The sequence below is a fragment of the Megalobrama amblycephala genome, linkage group LG4, assembly GCF_018812025.1.
Source record: "Megalobrama amblycephala isolate DHTTF-2021 linkage group LG4, ASM1881202v1, whole genome shotgun sequence".
NCBI classification, from domain to species: Eukaryota; Metazoa; Chordata; class Actinopteri; order Cypriniformes; family Xenocyprididae; genus Megalobrama; species Megalobrama amblycephala.
In genome coordinates, this window is record NC_063047.1 from 52,174,145 (window position 1) to 52,193,671 (window position 19,527).

The following is a 19,527-nucleotide window of genomic DNA, read 5'->3' on the forward strand; positions in this document are numbered from 1 at the left end:
AACCCAGGATGGCCGTGGTTGGGGACAGTGTTGCCAACTGCTTTCAATTAAAAGTAGCTAAAACTGGTAGCTAAATGTCACTAGATGACATCATAATGGCAAATTGATCTACATTGATCTATATAAATATGAAGATCAGTGGGCAAAATAAGAATCTAGATAAGGTTTGTCCAAGAAGTTGCTAGATTTGTCCCTAGATTTTTGAAAAAAAAAAAAAAAAAAAAGTCTCAAAGGGGCGGGGAAGTCACTAAATCTATTGACGAAAATCGCTAAATTGGCAACACTGGTCGGGGAGCAGAGATGGTTAGGCAGTGCAAGACTGGAGAGAAACAACCTAGCCCAGGCAGGAACACACAGCTCAAGATAGTCACTTGTGGTCTCACAGGCACTACACAGGTCAAAGCGAACTATGGTCGCAAGTTCCGTCGTTACCAATAGAGTTCAATGGGACTTACGACCATAGTTGGCTAACAATGCTTTCGGAAAACACACCCCAGGGTAGCTCAGCTTGCTGGGCAGGACTAGACAAAACTTGAGACACAGCAAGACAAGACACGACAAGGCAGACAGCAGATGGTCAGGAACAAGGCAGATCAAGACACGACTACAATTATAAAAGCTATAAGTAACTTCTACAATAAACACGACAGACTTTAGCAGCAAGTAGTGATGTTACGGTCTGAGCCGAGGCTTCGGAGCGTGTGTTGAGAAATCGGAAGCTTTAAGTGAAGTGCGTATTGAGGCTTGTATCGTTTTAGATCAGTGATGTCATTGATTACGTTCGAAGCCTCACTTCTGCCTGACTGGTTCAGGATGCGGTTCAATTTTGACAGATATATAAGCACATGGGATCCCCTCAAAATGGTTTTAGAATAATAATATCACCCCTCCTGCCTATTATGACCGAAGAATTTGTTTACACACATTTGATAGCCCCATTCATTTGAAGCCAATACGTTTATTACACAGTTATGTTATACAATCATTATATACAACCAGAAAATACACATTACATTCAAATAAATATATTAGTCTATGTGGAAATAGATTTTTTCTTCGTTATTTCTAAGTCTTAACTGGCGCAAAATAGAGTGTATCATGTGATCACATCAGGTTATCTGTAATGTATCTGCTTGTTTTACACTCTTTGACCACCAGGTGGTATTGTGAGCAAATGAAGCCTCGAGAAATTAACCCTTTTGTGAACCACTTGCATCACCACTTGTGAACCATCATTAGCAGCAAGATATCTACTACGAAGTACAAAGTGGCACAAAGTATAAAGAGTAACAAACTGGCAAAACATGAGGGAAAGAGAGCACAATATAAAGGGAGCAAAGAACATGAGGAACAGGTGACAACACTCAGACTAACGAGGACAGATCAACAACTAAACAAGAGGGCTTGGCAATAGAGGGTATGCATCGACATCATTTTCCCGCCGGAACGCGCTCCCTCAACTGGACTGAGTGTTAAAAGAACTTGCTGCATGAATGGATTTAATAAGGGAAACTGCGAAAACTTGAGTAAATCTAACGATTACTCTAAAGGTTGGACTCAAAAGTGTTACTTACAACTTGTCAAATAAACCTAATCCATGGATATTGACACGCAGCCAGGAATCGTGTTTCCTGACATTTATATGTGCCTGATTTTGACGCCTGGGAAATACATAAAGCAAATCTGCCTGTGAATATTTTATATAACTACAATATAGGTAGGTTTAAATCCGTGTAATCACATATATCAATGTTATATATATCGTCATATTGTCCAGCCCTAAAACTTGTATAGTTTTTGTCAGTGTTTATTTACAAACACCAAATTATGCAGAATATAAGATGGTAAATATTTAATTGATGAGTTGTCAACACAATATATAGCAATACAATATATACAGTATGATTTTACCTCAAAATCCAACAATTTGACACAAAATGATAACGGCAAATACACGTTTCTCTGCTGGAGTCCAGCTGTTTCTGTGAATTGCAGTGATCCATTTGCTTCTTTTTTTCTGTACTTTCGGCAGTCTTTAAATATATACCTCAGGTTTTGTGTCAAAGCTCTTTCCCGTTTTGGATGTGTTGTGTGTGTTTTTCGTGGCATTCACACTGAAAACCAATGCTGCCGCTCAGTCTTTGTGCCACTCAGTGGGCGTGACCGCAGTCATAAGGGTCGATGGTGACGTCACGTGCATACCCTCTATTGGAAAGAAGGAGGCAGGAACAGAGGAGCACATGGCCAAAACAAACACAGACAGGGACAAGTGCTCAAGCACAACACAAACAAAGACAGGACTGGCAGAACTGGCAGAGGAGAAGATTTGGTGACAGATTGGGTGAAAAAATAAATCAAATATTAATATCCAAGAACAACATTGATTTGTTAAAACAACAGCATCATCATCAACAATAATAATAGTAATAATTATAAAATAATAAAAGACTGATTATGCTAAACTACATAATCTTTTTCCCCAAGATATTATAAGCCCCAAAAATAACATTAAAAAATATTTTATTCCTTATAGAAGAGATTTAACATTAATTCATACGTATTATTCTTTTTTAATAAATGTATTGGTCTGGACACAAATGAGTGTTACAACATATACAGTAGTGGTCAGAAGTGATGTCCGGAGGGGATATTTGTTTTTTTATGACCCTGATTATACCATCAAAATATTTTAATATAATAAGCATTTTTTTTTTTTTTAAATGTGAAGAAAAAACAAAACACTAAACTTGGTTAAAGTATTTATCTGACAAAATTATATGGCAAAAAACAAGCAAACAAACAAAAAAATGCATAGAAAAAGGAAAACCATACATTTACTACAACATGATAGCCTTGACCAAAAATTATGTCCGCACAATTTGGCATGTTTCATTGCGTTTTCACAAATAAAACAATTGACTCCAAGCACAACTGCATAATATGATTACAAAATCTTTAACAAATTTATAATAATGTTTTAATAAAGGGTGAAGATGTCAATTTACCTAGGCCGGACATCACTTTTGGCAACTACCAGCATATTAGATACTTTCATATTTGTTGTAAGAGCTTTGAAAAAGAACTTTATTAAGAGGGTGAATAAGAGCTTTATTTTTTAACAGCATTACGAATTGCAAGAATGTTCTTAATTTGTATTATTTTTTGTCTTTCTTTGAATGTAGTTTTTCAGCCCTATACGAGATATTATTTCTTCCTGCACACCAGACCAGACGCGGACACCTGCAACATGAAGAATGTGAACAACAGTGAGATGACATATGGCACAGCCCAAGCTTATTTGAGTGAAGGAAGTGAGTCCAAATATTCATAAAACTACTAATAATATAGAACTTCTAATACTTATCCAGCCTGATATATACTGGTAAGAGCTGGTAGTGTAGTTGATTGACCAGGATATCTGTGCTGTTCACTAGCAAAACATCCCTATTAATCTGATTGACAAAGGACTTTGTGCTGGTTATGCTAATTAAAGGGTCATGAAACCCCCTGTTTCAGCAGCAGTCACTTCTCACCAGAGTTTTGAAAAATGCTACAGAAGTGGGCGTGGTTAAGCTGCGGAGTGGAGGGGGATGAGGGGAGACTGACAACACAGCAACACGGCTTCTGATTCAGACAGTTTTATTTCTCTCTCACACACAGCACTTCGCATTTTGTTCTCTGCATCGAATACATACATGAACACGCTGTTGCATCTTTGATAAGTTTTGTGAATAATTTTGCAGTGTTTTCATAAGCCGTTTGATCAGTTAAAGAGCCATAAAGACCGGTTACACTCACAGTGTGGATGAATCGCATTTGTGTCGAAGACAGATATTGAAGAAAACTTATGTGATACAGAAACTCTTAAAAAGCTAAAACACTTTTTTTTAATCCATTAATGCATCTCATGCTTATTGTATGTGATCTCACTGTTTGAAGCCTGTCAGAGGAAATCAACATGTGCTGTCATGAATAATTAAGCGTGCGCTGTCGTGACTTATCTTCTTATAGGATAAGAATACGCAGTCATGAGTCACACTGTACTATAGTACCAGAAAACGTCACATTTTGTGGAAGTTGAAAATAGCACAAAAAGGTTTAAAATCAACTACTTTTCTCCTAAATTCGAAACTAACTGATAGTAACATTCTATGACTTCTATGATGTTCCACAACACACGTAACTCTGTTAAAATCTCAGAAAATTTGGTTTAGGGTTTCATGACCCTTTAAGAAGCTAACATCTAAAAAGCAATAATATTGTTTATTTGAAAAGCATTAATCTGTAGTCTAAAAGAAGTCAGTGAATTCTCTGGCTGAGAAATATGTGTTACTGAAATACGTGCAAGCTAAAAATTAAGCTAAAGTGCTGAAAATTCACAGCAGAATATCTACATTTTTAACTGGTCTGCTCTAGATAACAGATGTATCTTTATGTCTGACTGAACTGAAGCACTTTGGGCTTTCAGGTCCTATTAGTGCTCCTGGGAATGTGAGCATTTTGAATATTACCCAGCATTCCTCAGTGATCACGTGGAGTCCTGTGTCTGAGGAAGACTTGCGAGGATTCTTATTAGGCTACTACATCTACTACACAGAGGACAATAATGAAATACGTGAGTAGAAGTCAGCTTTATATAATTCACCATCATAAAATGCTTATCTGAGATTCTTGAGAACTTGTTCACAGGTTTGCCTGCCTATTCAGTCTGAATGGTTAATGGCAGAGATGGAAACTCGAGTCTGCAACTTGGACTCGAGTCGCACTTAAGTCGCAAAAATAAACGACTCAAGACTTGACTTGGACTCGTGAACAAATACCCGAGACTTGACTTGGACTTGAAGACAGAGACTTGTGAAAAATACAGTCTTTTGGCGTGACATTCCCGATTACGTTCTCTATTTACTACCCCACACGATGGCACGAAACGCCACATTTTACTATCCATTCATTCCCAAATATGTGCTGCAGCAGCGAATATCACAAATCATACCTAAACACACCAAGTCATCGAGTGCGTGACGCATCTGAAGGCACGCAAATTCATCACCCATTAGAAAACTTGTTAAATTAGCAACAAATAATAACAATATAGCTAAGCCTTCCCAGATAGCAAAATACACTCGGGCCAGTTCCTGTTAGATTCTTGCCTGCCAGAGACTTACCACTCGGCCCGTTTCTTTCTGCTGTGATCGGGCCGGATGCCTGTGTGCCCTCGCGCATAACCTGATATTGCTGAGTTCAACATGTTCCTGGGTCAACATTTTTGTTGATCCTGGAACAACATTTAAATCAACCAATCAGATTTGAGGGACAAGTTTACAGATTATGTTGAGTTTAGGCTTAAAATCATGAATTGGTGCTTCTACATCAGTTATTCATCGATCATTTCCCTCAGATTTTTGGGATAACTTATGGGTAGGGTTAGGTTTAGGGGTAGGAATAGGGTTAAGACTAAATTTTCAGACTAGAATTTAAATTTGATACTCAGCCAAAACGCTTACTTACATTTTAATTATATAAATTATAATACATAAATAACATTACTTAAATCTATACAAACATCACATTATTATGAAAAGCAATTATATGTCCATTTGTAAAGAACTCAGTTGATCTGGTTGGCATGAAAAGATTTTATTTACAAAACAATTACAAAACTATATTACATCAAATAACAGCAGTTGTTATACAATTATTGTAAATATTTACCACATTTTGAAAAATTATACAACAACAGCTTAAAAAATAAATTAATTAAATAGACCTTTAGCTGTATAATTGAATATTTTTTTGAAGACTAGTCTTTTATTATAAAACTGAAGATCATCTTCTATCACAACTGCAGTGCTTGATGGACTTGTGCTTTCGTTGACCACAATGACAAAATCAGTTATGTCTGGCTCTCCCAACGCTTCCTGAAATAAGCATAGAGGGTCCAACTGTAAGTTTCACTCAGTAGACTAAAAGTTGACAGACACATTCACTAAAACTAGCAATTCTGTTAATGCATTGAATACTTACATTTCAAGTCCTGAAGAATTGCGGGTCCTCCTCACACAGGTACACTGAAGAGCACGGAGGGCTACATTTCATGCTGACATCATGCACACCCTTCAGAGTCAAGCAAAAATTAACACGTTAAACAAGCAAGCCAACTTAATTGTATATACAGTGAAGACAGTGATGGAGGAAGTTAGTGTTGACAAATTTCAACTCACCTGAAGATCATAAACATTTAAAATGTCACGCAGAGTCTCTGAAATCTCGTTGATGCGTGCCGTTTTCAGTGATATGGTGCAACTTTGCACAAACCTAGAAAACCAAAAACACACAAGTGTATAACCAACAGTGGATGTAGAAAAGAGAAAGTCAAGTCTGAGTGCAGTTATCTGAGGAGACATAACGCAACTTGCATTTCAACTCAATAGAAGTTACCATATCCTTACAAAATCAAATAAAAAAATAAAAAAAATAAAGAAAATGTTTTGCTTTACTTACATTTTAAGTTGGCTCCAGACGCTTGTGAATATCTGCCACGCTGAAAGGATTCTTCAGGTAACATCGGTCAGAGCAATGATGTGATGTGGATGACAGCAGTTTACATCGCTCAGTAAACTTAGAAATAATCATTAAAGTAGTGGCATTTACTCAGGTTTACATTCCACCTGTAAAGAGCAAATAGTATACAAGTATCTATTAATAAAGGTTACATGGTCTAACTGAATGTGCCAAACTTTACTTGAACTTACCAGCTTTCTCATTGGCTCCAACAGCTCCTTGCTAGTTCAGTCAGAGAAGATGATGTCCATGGTGTTATTGCACTGTTCGGTGTCTGAGAATTAAAATCTGCCATTTCTTCAGCGATAACACTCTTGATTACTACAAAACAGAGAAATATTAATAGCAATTCATGGCATGTTATGAGAAATAATCACTAATTCCTGTGCGTCTTAACATTCTGAGTGAAGCAGCAGCTAGTAGCAACAAAAGCTGTGACTGTGTTGTCCATGTTTTAGCAGTCATGAGCATCTGTAAATGTAAAATCCGCTTACATTTAGCATCTGAAGATGATCTAAGACATAATAATGCACAGGATTGCAGTACATTCTCATCATAAAAAAATCAGTGAAGCTAGCTTATGTAACTAGCTTTTGTATTTAGTTAATTGAGGTTATTTGAAAACAATGATCTTCTATGACAGTATAAACATCCTCTTCACTCACCTTCTTGATGAAACATGGAATAAAACAACTGTTGCTTATTACAATTGCATTTATATAAATATATGAGCGTGGAAACTAAAAACAAACAAACCTGCTCTTTATCCTCGTGAATGCAGGACCGCCATCATCCTCTTCCTCAGATCTTTGTTTGCAGATTGGAGTGTTGCTCGTCAAAGTTTAGTGCAGAGTAAACACTCGAGATCCACATAACAATGCTTGGATCAAAGATGAAAACAATTTCGTCCATTTATTAGCTGTAGTGGCATACCGAAAGTTTTCAGGCAAGCCAAGAAAGCCGTGTTCGCGGAAGTCACGTGAAGTTAACTTTAGCAAGTTCCTTTATAAGCGTCTGCTAAGTAAAATACTAAATGTAAATGTGTATCGATGCTTACCAGAATGTTGTCTAAATGACCTCAAACATTAATATCTCTTGGTAAATAATCCATTGTTTTGCTCGCGTCCGCTTCAAACCGCAAAAACATGGCGGATATCACCCACTACCACAGGTACGAGACCCCTCCCACCACCACGCACGTGAACATGAATGAATCACCTGAGCGCGCACAGTGAAGCGCGTTTTAAAGTGTATAAAATAATGAATTGCTACATTACTTATAAATAGATTTGATATTATACATATATCATACAAATGTATTCAGGGATTGCATTTGTTCAGTACAGTGTTGTTCAGTGCAAGATTTTGATGTTATTTAAGCTAAAATAAAGTAAGGGAAAAATTTGCACTAACTGTTAAAAACTAATCCTGTATGTAACAATGAGAGAGACACTACTGTTTACATTTAGTATGGTAAATGTAAACAGCAGTTTAAGTATCAATATAGGTATAGAAAATACTTTAGTAGGCCTAATGAAATTTGAAGTAAATGAGAAATAATGCAAAGGAAAGTACATTTTCAGAAAATTTGCGCTTTCTTGCGCTTGAATGATAAAATGGCGCTCCTATGAGGTGTCAATCACAGAAATGGCCCCCAGCCAATTTGAGTCTGAGACCCCTGGTTTAAGGGAATGAACAAATCACAGATTCTTGATTTTATTATATTTTACAAAATGTCCCAACCTTTCTGGAAATGGGGATGTAGTATGCTATTATTTTTTGTAAGAAACACAAAGTAAGAAGTATCTTCAACTGCTGCAATGAGTTGAACGCAATAACAGGATCTGCCAATATGGTTGCAGCGATTCCAAAGTTAACAGCTCACTGATTATCATTTGGAAAATGTTTTGATGAAATGTGTGATTGCAATTGGAATTGTACCAAAGCATGGTTTATTAGTCCATGCTTTAAGAGAGGTAGATCAATCAATCAATCAATCAATCAAATCAATCAATTTTTTTCCAGTTCTTGAGAATCAGTTAAAGGGATAGTTTACCCAAAAATGAAAATTATCCAATGATTTACTCACCCTCAAGCCATCCTAGGTGTATATTATTCTTTCAGATGAACACAATAGGAGATATATTTAACAATAGCCTTAGTCCTCCAAGGTTTATAATGGTTGTAAACGGGGGGCCACGTTTTAAAGTCAAAAATAATGCATCCATCCATAAAAAAAAAAAAGTAATCCATACTACTCCAGTGGGTTGATAAAGGCCTTCTGAAGTGAAGCGATGCATTTTGTAAGAAATATATCCATATTTAAAACTTTATCAATTCAAATAAGCTTCCAGCAGATGATCAAATCATGGGATAATTTTCATTTTTGGGTGAACTATCCCTTCAATTACACAATAATACAGTTATAAATGTTATTTAAAACAAACAAACAAACAAACAAACAAAAAACTGCAGTCTGTTTTTTGCCTGTTTTCTATCACGTTTAACTTTTTCAGCCTTGGAAGTGGATCCCAGCATAAACAGATTTGAGCTGCTGAATCTTGAAAGCAACAGAGCGTACCGCGTGCAGCTGTCTGCATTTACAGCAGCTGGAGAAGGACAGCGCAGTGATTTCAAACACTTTGAAACAAACCCGCCGGGTGAATATTTTTCATGAGATACTGTGTCTGTCATTACATCTGTATCTGTTTCTGCCTTACATCTGTTCAGTAAATGCGTCTGAGAATGTGTCTGTCTGTCAGTAGGTTTGTTTTCTAATTAAATAGATTGAAATAGTCACATATGTATTGATAAAATGCCTTATTTCGACAGAATTTATGGCTTTGAGCAGCATTATAGCTGCGGTGATTGTGGGAATAATCATTCTTTTACTAGCGGTTCACCTTAGCTGTCGGCTTCTGCACAGGTAAAGACGCATGAATTTCACTTTCCGAAAGACTGTGACTGTATAACAAATCACTAATGTAGAACTCAATGTGCATGTTTACAGAGCCAAGAAACTGATGTGGCCCAGCATACCAAATCCTGAGAACAGCAATGCTGTTCAGAAAATTGAAATTGCCTATGAATTGGTAAGCAAGAAACAATATAATGATGAAACAATACTTTTTGATATTTTACGGTCTTGGAAAAGTACATACAAAAATAATAGAGTATACAAAATCTACTGAGGCAGTACCATAGTACAGTGATGACCTCGGATGGTTTATATATGGTATGCCAAGGTACTTCAGAGAATGTTGTTTTACCATGATGCATGTCCAAACAAATGAGTATTTTATTTATGTTGTTTCAAGATTTTAAAAAACTTTTATAAATGAAAAGTTTAAATGTAATGACAATAAAAACATAATTTAGTGTAATCATAAAGAATAACAGTAAAAACATATTTCCTTTAGCTATACATTGTACATGAACACATCTTAATGATTATTTTCAAAAAAGGTTTTATAATTCTTTTTCAAAAACTCAAAAAGTAATTTTTAATTATATTATTAAATTAACCTTTTCATTAAAAAGGTTTAATAAAAAATTTCATGTTAAAGGAACACTCCACTTTTTTTAAAATAGGCTCATTTTCCAACTCCCCTAGAGTTAAACAGTTGAGTTTTACCGCTTTCAAATGGTAAACCATTCACCATTCATCTGATCTCTGGGTCTGGCGGTACCACTTTTAGCATAGCTTAGCATAGTTCATTGAATCTGATTAGACCGTTAGCATCTGATTAGACCAAAGAGTTTTGATATTATGCTATTACGCATGCGTATGATATTACGCAGCGTCTCTCACAAATATCTCCATGGTTGCAAGGCACGCTCCCCGTGCAAGCAGGGGGTAACAGGCACTGCGTAATATCATTGCGCCTGCTGCACCCATGGTACGGCCGCAAAGTTCCTTGATTACTATGCTGGAATGAGAGAATAGTTCCTAGCCATATCGGCCTAGAAAATCGCAACTTTTCATTTTCCGTCGGTCTAAGAACACGACAAATATCAAAACTCTTTGGTCATTTTTGAGCAAGATGCTATTGGTCTCACCAGATTCAATGAACTATGCTAAAAGTGGTACCGCCAGACGCGGAGATCGGCTGAATGTATTCGAAAACGGTAACTCAACTATTTAACTCTAGGGGAGTTGGAAAATTAGCCTATTTTCAAAAAAAAAGTGGAGTGTTCCTTTAACACAGATATGTTTAAATAAGCTGTGAAGCAGTTTTGTTAAAATATATATACTCAAGGATTATGCCAAACTACTTTTATTGGCAAGAATTTCATTCATTTAAAGGGAAAAAAAGTCTTTTATACTCACCAAGGCTGCATTTTTTTTTTTTTTTTTTTTTTGATAAAAATACAGTAAAACCAGCAATATTTTGAAATATTACCTTAAAAAAAAAAGTTTTTCTATTTTATTCCATCACATGATCCTTCATAAATTATTTAAATACTGATATGGTGCTCAAAAAACATTTATTAATAAAATAATTGTGCTGCTAAATAGTTTTGTGGAACTGTGAAACCTTTCCCCCCAGAATTCTTTGATGAACATAGTTAAACAGTTTTTTTTTTTTTTTTTTGTAAAAACAATGTAAAAGATTTTACTGTCACTTTTGAACAAATTAATGTATTTTATCTGAATAAAAGTATCAATTTTGTTTAAAACAAATCTTACTGTTTGAACAGTGCAAGTTACATCCTTTAGTCACTTTCTCCTGTTTTTTTCCCTGCAGGGTATCCTGGAGCCACTGAACAGACAGAGGTTAGAGGAGAGTGAGGGATGTGATTCCAGTACAGTGTGTGTTGTTGAGAGCAAAAGGGAGGCGACTCCTCTCAGCAGTCCTCCCTTTTCTCAGACTAGTGTTAAGCCCACCATCCTCCTCCTCAGTGAAGATGAGGACATCCTAGACGAGATCGCACCCCTAGACACCCCAACACAATTCCCCACCAGAGAGTCTGTTTCGACAGAGACCTTTCCTATGGACTTCATTAAGACAGACTTAACTCTGAGCACTTCTGTTGACAATGACGTCACAAGCTTAGAAAGCAAAGAACCTAGACTGACCATCTCCAACATGACACGATCGGACTTCATCCCAGCATCCCAACCTGCTGTTGTTTTCATGAGTGATTACACCACCATGGAGATCTTCCAGCAGGTCACTATGACTGGGATTCAGAGTCCATCCATCCAAAGAGTGAATCAGGAATTTGTTCCTGTACATCCAGAGAAGGATTATATTCGGCAGTCCTGTTTTGCAAGAAATAGACAGTCTAATAACCCATCAGGGGCATGTAATGGTGCTGGAGTTTTGAACCCAGAAGTCACAGTGCTCTGAAATGCTTTTATCCAGTGATTTACAGAACAGTTACAAAGACAATCACTCTTCTTGCAACCCGAGTTGTGAAGCTGCGTTTAAGGGTACAACATTCATTGTCCTGCTCCTGACTTTAGCCACTACTCAACGCCTCCAATAAAAGATGGAATTTGTCACTTTTAATGGCAGTGGATTGGACCCAAGGCTTTTAATTCTGAAACACCAGTGTTCATGACAGACACTCCTACATCAATGACACAGCCCTAGCTGTACCTTAAAAGGGCTGTTCCATCTAAGGCTAGATTCACACTGTCAGTCCAAATCCATTTATTTGTGTATCCAATTGGAATCTGATCTAAATGATTGACTGTCCACACTGTGTATTGCAACTGTTCAGATCCTATTTGCAGTGCTGGGTAGTAACTGATAATTTGTAATCTGGATTACATAATCAGATTCCAAAAATTAAATACTTGTAATTAGATTATATTACTTTTACTATATTACTACAGTTACTTTTTATTGATTACATAATATTTACAAAATGTCAATAAATTATTCATAATTATACTTATATTTATCGATTCTCCCATTTTTTTTTATCTTTTAAAGGGTTAGTTCACTCAAAAATGAAATTTCTGTCATTAATTAATCACCCCCATGTCATTCCACACCCGTAAGACCTCCGTTTATCTTCAGAACACAAATTAAGATATTTTTGATGAAATCCGAGGGTATCTGATTAAAAAATAGGCAGCAACGTCATTGCACCTTTTGACGTCCAGAAAGGTAGTTAAAAACATGGTTAAAATAGTCAATGTGACTGCAGAGGTTCAACCTTAATGTTATGAAGTGATGAGAATACTTTTTGTGCACAAAAACAAAACAAAAACAAAACAACTTTATTCAACAATTTGAACCGTTGTCATACGTAGTGAACTAGTGTAGGCTTCTTTTAATTTAAAATTAAACTATTTTAAATTTATGTAATATTAATTATTAGCTTTATCATTTACAAACCCCCCTATAGTTCCTCACAAACCCCAGTTTGGAAAACCCTGATGAAATATCTTATGCACTTCATGTTGTTGATAAGGAATGGAGTACATTTTCTTTCTCTTTGTATTTTTATATTAATATGGAACAAGATTATCCTATTCAAATCAATGATGAAAGAGTTGGGCCAAAAAGTAATCTAAAAGTAATCAGATTATATTACCTTAAATGTGTAATCCCAGGTGAAAAAAAAAGTAAATTTCTATAATGTACTTAAAGTGCTCTATTTTCGTGCACTAATTTTGTACTTAATATACTAAAAATTCTTCTTTAGTACTTCTTAAGATCATCTTAAGAACATCTAAGTGTGCTCAACTGTGCTATTTTGAGACGCCATGAAATATGAACTTAAATGTGCTTTTAATATACTATCTCTGTATTTAAAAAATGTATTTAGTTACCACTTGTAGTACACTATGGGTTCAAATGTACTATAAGTAGTATCTAAATACATTTTTTTAAATACAGAGATAGTATATTAAAAGCACATTTTATTTCATATTTCATGCTGTCTCAAAACAGCACAGTTGAGCACACTTAGATGTTCTTAAGATTATCTTAAAGGTGCCATCGAATTGAAAATTTAATTTATCTTGGCATGGTCAAATAACAAGAGTTCAGTACATGGAAATGACATACAGTGAGTCTCAAACTCCATTGTTTCCTCCTTCTTATATAAATCTCATTTGCTTAAAAGACCTCCGAAGAACAGGCGAATCTCAACATAACACTGACTGTTACGTAACAGTCGGGGTGTACGCCCCCAATATTTGCATATACCAGCCCATGTTCAAGCCATTACACAAGGGCAGCCAGTATTAACGTCTGGATCTGTGCACAGCTGAATCATCAGACTAGGTAAGCAAGCAAGGAAAATAGCGAAAAATGGCAGATGGAGCGATAATAACTGACATGATCCATGATAACATGATATTTTTAGTGATATTTGTAAATTGTCTTTCTAAATGTTTCGTTAGCATGTTGCTAATGTACTGTTATATGTGGTTAAAGTTACCATCGTTTCTTACTGTATTCACGGAGACAAGAGCCGTCACTATTTTCATTTTTAAACACTTGCAGTCTGTATAATTCATAAACACAACTTCATTCTTTATAAATCTCTCCAACAGTGTAGCATTAGCCGTTAGCCACGGAGCACTATCAAACTCATTCAGAATCAAATGTAAACATCCAAATAAATACCATATTTACTCGATTAGACATGCTGCATGACGAACATTTTGAAGATCCATTTTTAGGGTTATATTAGCTGTGTGAACTGTTTATGCAATGATAGAGTCGAGAGCTCGAGAGGGGGCGGAGAGCGCGAGCAATTAAAGGGGCCGCAGCCTGAATCGGCGCATTTCTAATTATGCCTCAAAATAGGCAGTTAAAAAAATTAATAAAAAAAAAAAATCTATGGGGTATTTTGAGCTGCAACTTCACAGACACATTCAGGGGACACATTAGACTTATATTACATCTTGTAAAAAAATGTTCGATGGCACCTTTAAGCAGTACTAAAGACTTTTTATACTTTTTTTATACTTTTTTATACTTTTTTAGTATATTAAGTACAAAATTAGTGCACGAAAATAGAGCACTTTAAGTACATTATAGAAATGTACTTTTTTCACCTGGGATGTAATAGGTTAAGTTATTAACTACAATTTCCCATGTAATTTGCATTCAGTAACTGACTACAATTTGTAATTTACACAGCACTGCCTATTTTTGTCCCGTGGTGCTCTTTCGTTTTCTGGGAATATCTGCTTTGGTGTATATGGCTATGTTGCGTTGGTAGACCTACAGCAAAAAACAATAGCAACATTGAGGGGTTTTCAATACAGAAAACTTACAACATGACAATGTGTAGCAAACTACCACTTATGAGGCAGCAGCAGAAATGTAGCGGCTTTATTTCCTGCTACTGCCTCCGCCGGTTTAAAAAAAATCAGAGGTGTAGGGCCTACACCAGGCCGACTAGCAGTATATATTTTTCCACTCGACCTGCACTTCGCAACAATGCAACCTTATTTCTGTAACGACTTTCAGTGTATTTCAACAACATCTGACATAGGCTACTGTATTAATGTGGCGTGAGAAAGTGACAAAGCAAAGTGCCTAAGCAAAAAAAAAAAAATTAAATATACGAATTACGAAAACCGATAAGAGTGGTCAGAATTAAAGACTTATAAAAATGTGATTTGAATAGGATTTCAAACCACATATTAATGTGTTTTTTTGTTTTGTTTTTTTTTACTGTTCACATGATAAATATGATTGGATTCCACAAGGTTATGCACAAAAATTGGATTTGGACTGACAGTCTAAACGAGGTTCAAATTATTTCACCTCAAAAATCTACATTTGACATTTTATCATCTTCATGTTGTTTCAAACCTGTATAAAATTCCCTTTTGTGAAACACAAAAAGATATATTTTGAGTAATGTCTTAGCTATTCTTTCTCATAGAGAGCAAGTGAATGGGGCCTGAAAGTGTGAAACTTCAAAATGCCAGAAAGCACCATAAAAGCAGTTCATACTGCAGTACTTGTGCATTATATTTTAAGTGTTCTGAAGCCATATGATCAGTTTAAAAAAAACTTAAAGTTATATCAAATAAACTGTCCCTCCACAATAACTCTCAAAACTTGTGTTTGTAGACTATTTGTAGTTGCGTTATTCAAACACTGGGTCTTGTTTTAAACATCAGCGATGTGAACATTTTCAGTGAATAAAGTTGCAATGTAACGGAAGCAGTGACAGTTCATCTGTATTGTAATTTGTGACATATCAAGTGTAGCAGATTATTGTAAAGAAAAAAATGCAGGACGAGGTTGTTGGTTGTTGATTGGATTTAGGCAGATCTTAATGCAAGCTTGAAAAAAAAGGTAATATAAATGAAATAGTTAAAAATAAAATAAAAATAATGTATTTACAGTAGAGATTGTATTTCCATTTCATTCCAACTTTTAGACCATTTCTTACACAAAGCCATTACATGACTTGCAATTTAGCAAACAAGTGGTATGGACCACTTTTATGGCACTTTTTAGAGCATAAAACTCATTCTCATTTACTTTTACTGTATGTATTTTTTTCTTTTATTTCCTGTGAATGTATAATAAACATATTTTTATAATATATCATTCTCTGCATTCACGTTTTTCATGTTTTATATTTTAAATTCATAAGGACTGTTACACATACTACTTAAAGGGTTAGTTCACCCAAAAATGTTTGTCATGAATTACTCACCTTCATGTCGTTCCACACCCGTAAGACCACAAATTACGATATTTTTGATGAAATCCAAGAGTTTTTTTTTTTTTTTATCCCCCATAGAAAGCTACTGTACATAATTACCACATTCAAGGTGCAGAAAAGTAGTAAAGACATTGTTAAAATAGTTCATAACTTTAAAGATGCACCACTGTAGTCACGTTTACTATTTTAACAAGGTCTTTACTACTTTTCTGTAGCCTGGGTGCCAGCCCGAACCCCACCCACAACATTTTTTGGACGGGAAGTTCGGTCTGGACTCGATCCATTGTGGAGTAATTATGCTCGGCTCCCAGAAGGCCGAGCCAATCAAATTGCCAGGGCGGGCTTTAATCGATGATGGACAGGCTATCTGCGGTTACGTAACCACCCACGTCATCAAAGAGCGCTTGGGTTGAATTGGTTTTCACCAACGATGACTGCAGCTGGAGAAGTAAGATGTTTAGATTCCGCTATCACGTCTGTAATAAAAGAAATCGACAGCGCATTAATTTTAAAAGACGAACAAAGAACCGCAATCAAGGCATTTGTCGATGGGAAAGATGTGTTTGCCGTCCTTCCAACGGGATTCGGCAAAAGTTTAAGTACAAGTTCAACATACGTCACTTACTGCGTTGCTCTGATTGGTTGTAGGTCTATCCAATTGAGTGCAGAGTTTTTTTTTTTTTACTGGTTCGGTTAAGACACGCCCCATAATTCAAGTGCAATGGAGCAGTATCAGACTCACATTCTGCCTAGAATATGAGTATGACGAAGTCAGGCTAACTTTTCTGGACCTTGAATATGGTAATTTATGTTGCGTTCTATGGGAGATAAAAAAAAAAAAAAAACCTCTCAGATTTCACCAAAAAGGTGAAAGGTGTGGTTCATTATGATTTCACTTTGAGTTAGTGTGTAATGTTGCTGTTAGAGCACAAACAACATCTGCAAAGTTATGATGCTCAAAGTTCAAAGCAAAGGGGGACATTTTCTTTTAGAAATTCTTTTAAGAATTCTCCGTTTAAGGACTACAACAAACAGCTGGTAGGGACTATAACAAGCTTCTTCCCGGGTTGGTGACATCACTAACCCTAAAATTTTTATAAACCCAGCCTCCGAGAACACGCAACAAAGGGGTGAGGCCATGTTATTGCAATACAGCACATAACAAAAATGCAATAGCATGTCATAAAAGCAAGATGTCAACATAAGTTATAATAACCGTAATTAAACTAAACTATACCTGTTCTATCTTCATGCAGCATATATTCTCTGGCTCTGTAAGCATCTTACAACAGTTCCCACGGGAGCGATTTTATACGTTTATACATTATCATGACATCAATGACTTTAAGACAGCGTTTCTCACAGGGTGGGGCGCGCCCCACTGGTGGGGAATAGAGACATGACAAGTGGAAGTGGGGCACGACAAACGGGAGGAAATTTGGTCATTTTTGTGCCCATCTCTATTAAACTTTTAAACAGTACGGTCCCACCAGAGCCGTTAAATATGAGAAACACTGCTTTAAGGTATCCCACATCAGCTACAAAAATGAAGCAACTAACCGTTCAGAAACGTCCTGTTGCATTCTACATGTTGTCCACTCTTCTTGAGTCTCTCCATAATTGTCCGGCTCTGGTTTGAGGTTTGAACATAAAAGGCTGAACGGTTTCTGACATTTTCAGTGTGTCTTCGTGAGTTAATCGGCGATCTTCTTCTTCTTCTTTCAGTTTTATGGCGGGTTACAGACCATCGTTAAGGTGCATACCGCCACCTACTATATTGGAGTGTGTAAATTCATGGCTTCAATGATCTTTTTAAATTCTTTTACCTATACCTGTTTCTTGCATAAACTTCATTAATGCCTCAACAACTTCACTTTGAGAATTTCCTATACCTAAAATACTACTTATATCCAGGGCTGGAAATGGCTGAGATTCACTGGGGGGACTCTATATGGGAAGAATTTTTTTTCAATTACTTTTTTTAGATATATTTAAATATAAAATATTATACGATTATATAATATGCTAACATTAAACAGGCCTATTTCATGTTTCCTTCAAACAATATTTTCTTAATTATCAAGCAAGCACATTGAAAGGTCAATGAACAACATTTATGAATTGTGTGTGGCACAAACATGTTAATTCAACAGAATCTTTGCTTGGAGAAAATAACCTGTTTGATTTTGGCCAAATTAAAGATACATTGTCTAGAAATTTGCATATGTGGTGCAGACTGAATTGAACATGTCACAAACATTTTAAATACATTTGTCCTCAGGTTAAAAACTGAATGTTTTGGATGGCTACCACCAAAGTCCCTTTAAGTGTTATTCTATAGTCTTCGCTACCACTCAGTTTAGTATACTTTGAAAATCAACAATTACACATTTAAAAGGGAATCCAGTTTTAATGCAAAAGGAAGCTGATGTGCATTCTAAAAAGCAAAATAATTTGGATAATAATGTAAACATAATAATATTCACTCATCCCTTTTCTTAAACAATGGTTAAAAGGGTTGAAATGTGATGTTTATCATTTTATAAAACTTTTTGAGGATGTTACCATAGACATGAAGTTTAAAAAAACCCCAAAAAAAACATTGCTACCTGAACATGCAGTTTTATTCTAATATTCGCTGAAATAATTTCAACTGCTGATTTTTACTCAGTAAGCTGCAAGATTATGGAAATTGAGAATAATTTTTTTTTAAACAGTGTTCACAATTCTCCCATGATTCTGAATGTAAAAAAAAAAAAAAAAATGTAATTTACTGATTCTGACATCATGTTAGCTGCTGCAGTCTATTTACAAAAAAACATTAATTATTTTGAATGAATTATCTTATAAAAATCGGTTTGAATAAATGATTCAATGACTCGATTATAAAGATGTCACTTGTTTCATAGATGAATCAACGTTTTTGAACAATTCTTTGTAATGAATGATTCAATGATGAATACATTTTTAACAATCATTTGTCACCACCTACTGGTGTAACGATGTAATTGATGCAATCTTTATTTGAAGTATCAAGTTACTTTCAAAGGGTAATTTACTCGATTTTGTTCACTTCCAATTGGGATGGGGGACTGGTTGTCTTCCTTGGTTGCGAGGAGTTTGGGTTTGCTCCCTCGTGAGGTTTATTTATTTGTTTGTTGCTTTATTTTTGCAAAATGGTCCACACATGCAAAGTTGGTTGATAACACAACTGCAATAAAGTAACAGCCTATAGTTAACAATTACTTGTTTACAAAGTGCCATGGGAAGTCAAACTATCTATTTAAAATGTTCTTATACCGAACT

General features: G+C 35.6%; 1 protein-coding gene and 1 long non-coding RNA gene across 4 annotated transcripts in view; one reads left to right on the forward strand and one right to left on the reverse strand.

The window, feature by feature from the left end:
• Positions 1-12,582, forward strand: part of LOC125267884 (leukemia inhibitory factor receptor) — a 48,873-nt gene extending 36,291 nt beyond the window's left edge. For both annotated transcript variants that reach the window (XM_048189924.1, XM_048189925.1), the window contains 6 exons: positions 3,183-3,311; positions 4,469-4,615; positions 9,078-9,221; positions 9,394-9,487; positions 9,572-9,653; positions 11,310-12,582. In XM_048189924.1, coding sequence (XP_048045881.1) covers positions 3,183-3,311; positions 4,469-4,615; positions 9,078-9,221; positions 9,394-9,487; positions 9,572-9,653; positions 11,310-11,915 — 1,202 coding nt within the window. In that variant the 3' untranslated portion in view covers positions 11,916-12,582. The remainder of the gene's footprint in view (positions 1-3,182; positions 3,312-4,468; positions 4,616-9,077; positions 9,222-9,393; positions 9,488-9,571; positions 9,654-11,309) is intronic.
• Positions 5,630-7,742, reverse strand: LOC125267886. 2 transcript variants are annotated; one of them, XR_007184731.1, is made up of 7 exons: positions 7,619-7,742; positions 7,318-7,441; positions 6,753-6,882; positions 6,502-6,668; positions 6,222-6,315; positions 6,025-6,114; positions 5,630-5,918 (listed from the first exon to the last, which is right to left on the reverse strand). It is a non-coding gene; the product is annotated as an uncharacterized LOC125267886 (long non-coding RNA). The 2 variants fall into 2 exon arrangements; XR_007184730.1 differs by having other exon boundaries at positions 7,318-7,742.
• Positions 12,583-19,527: the final 6,945 nt, after the last annotated feature.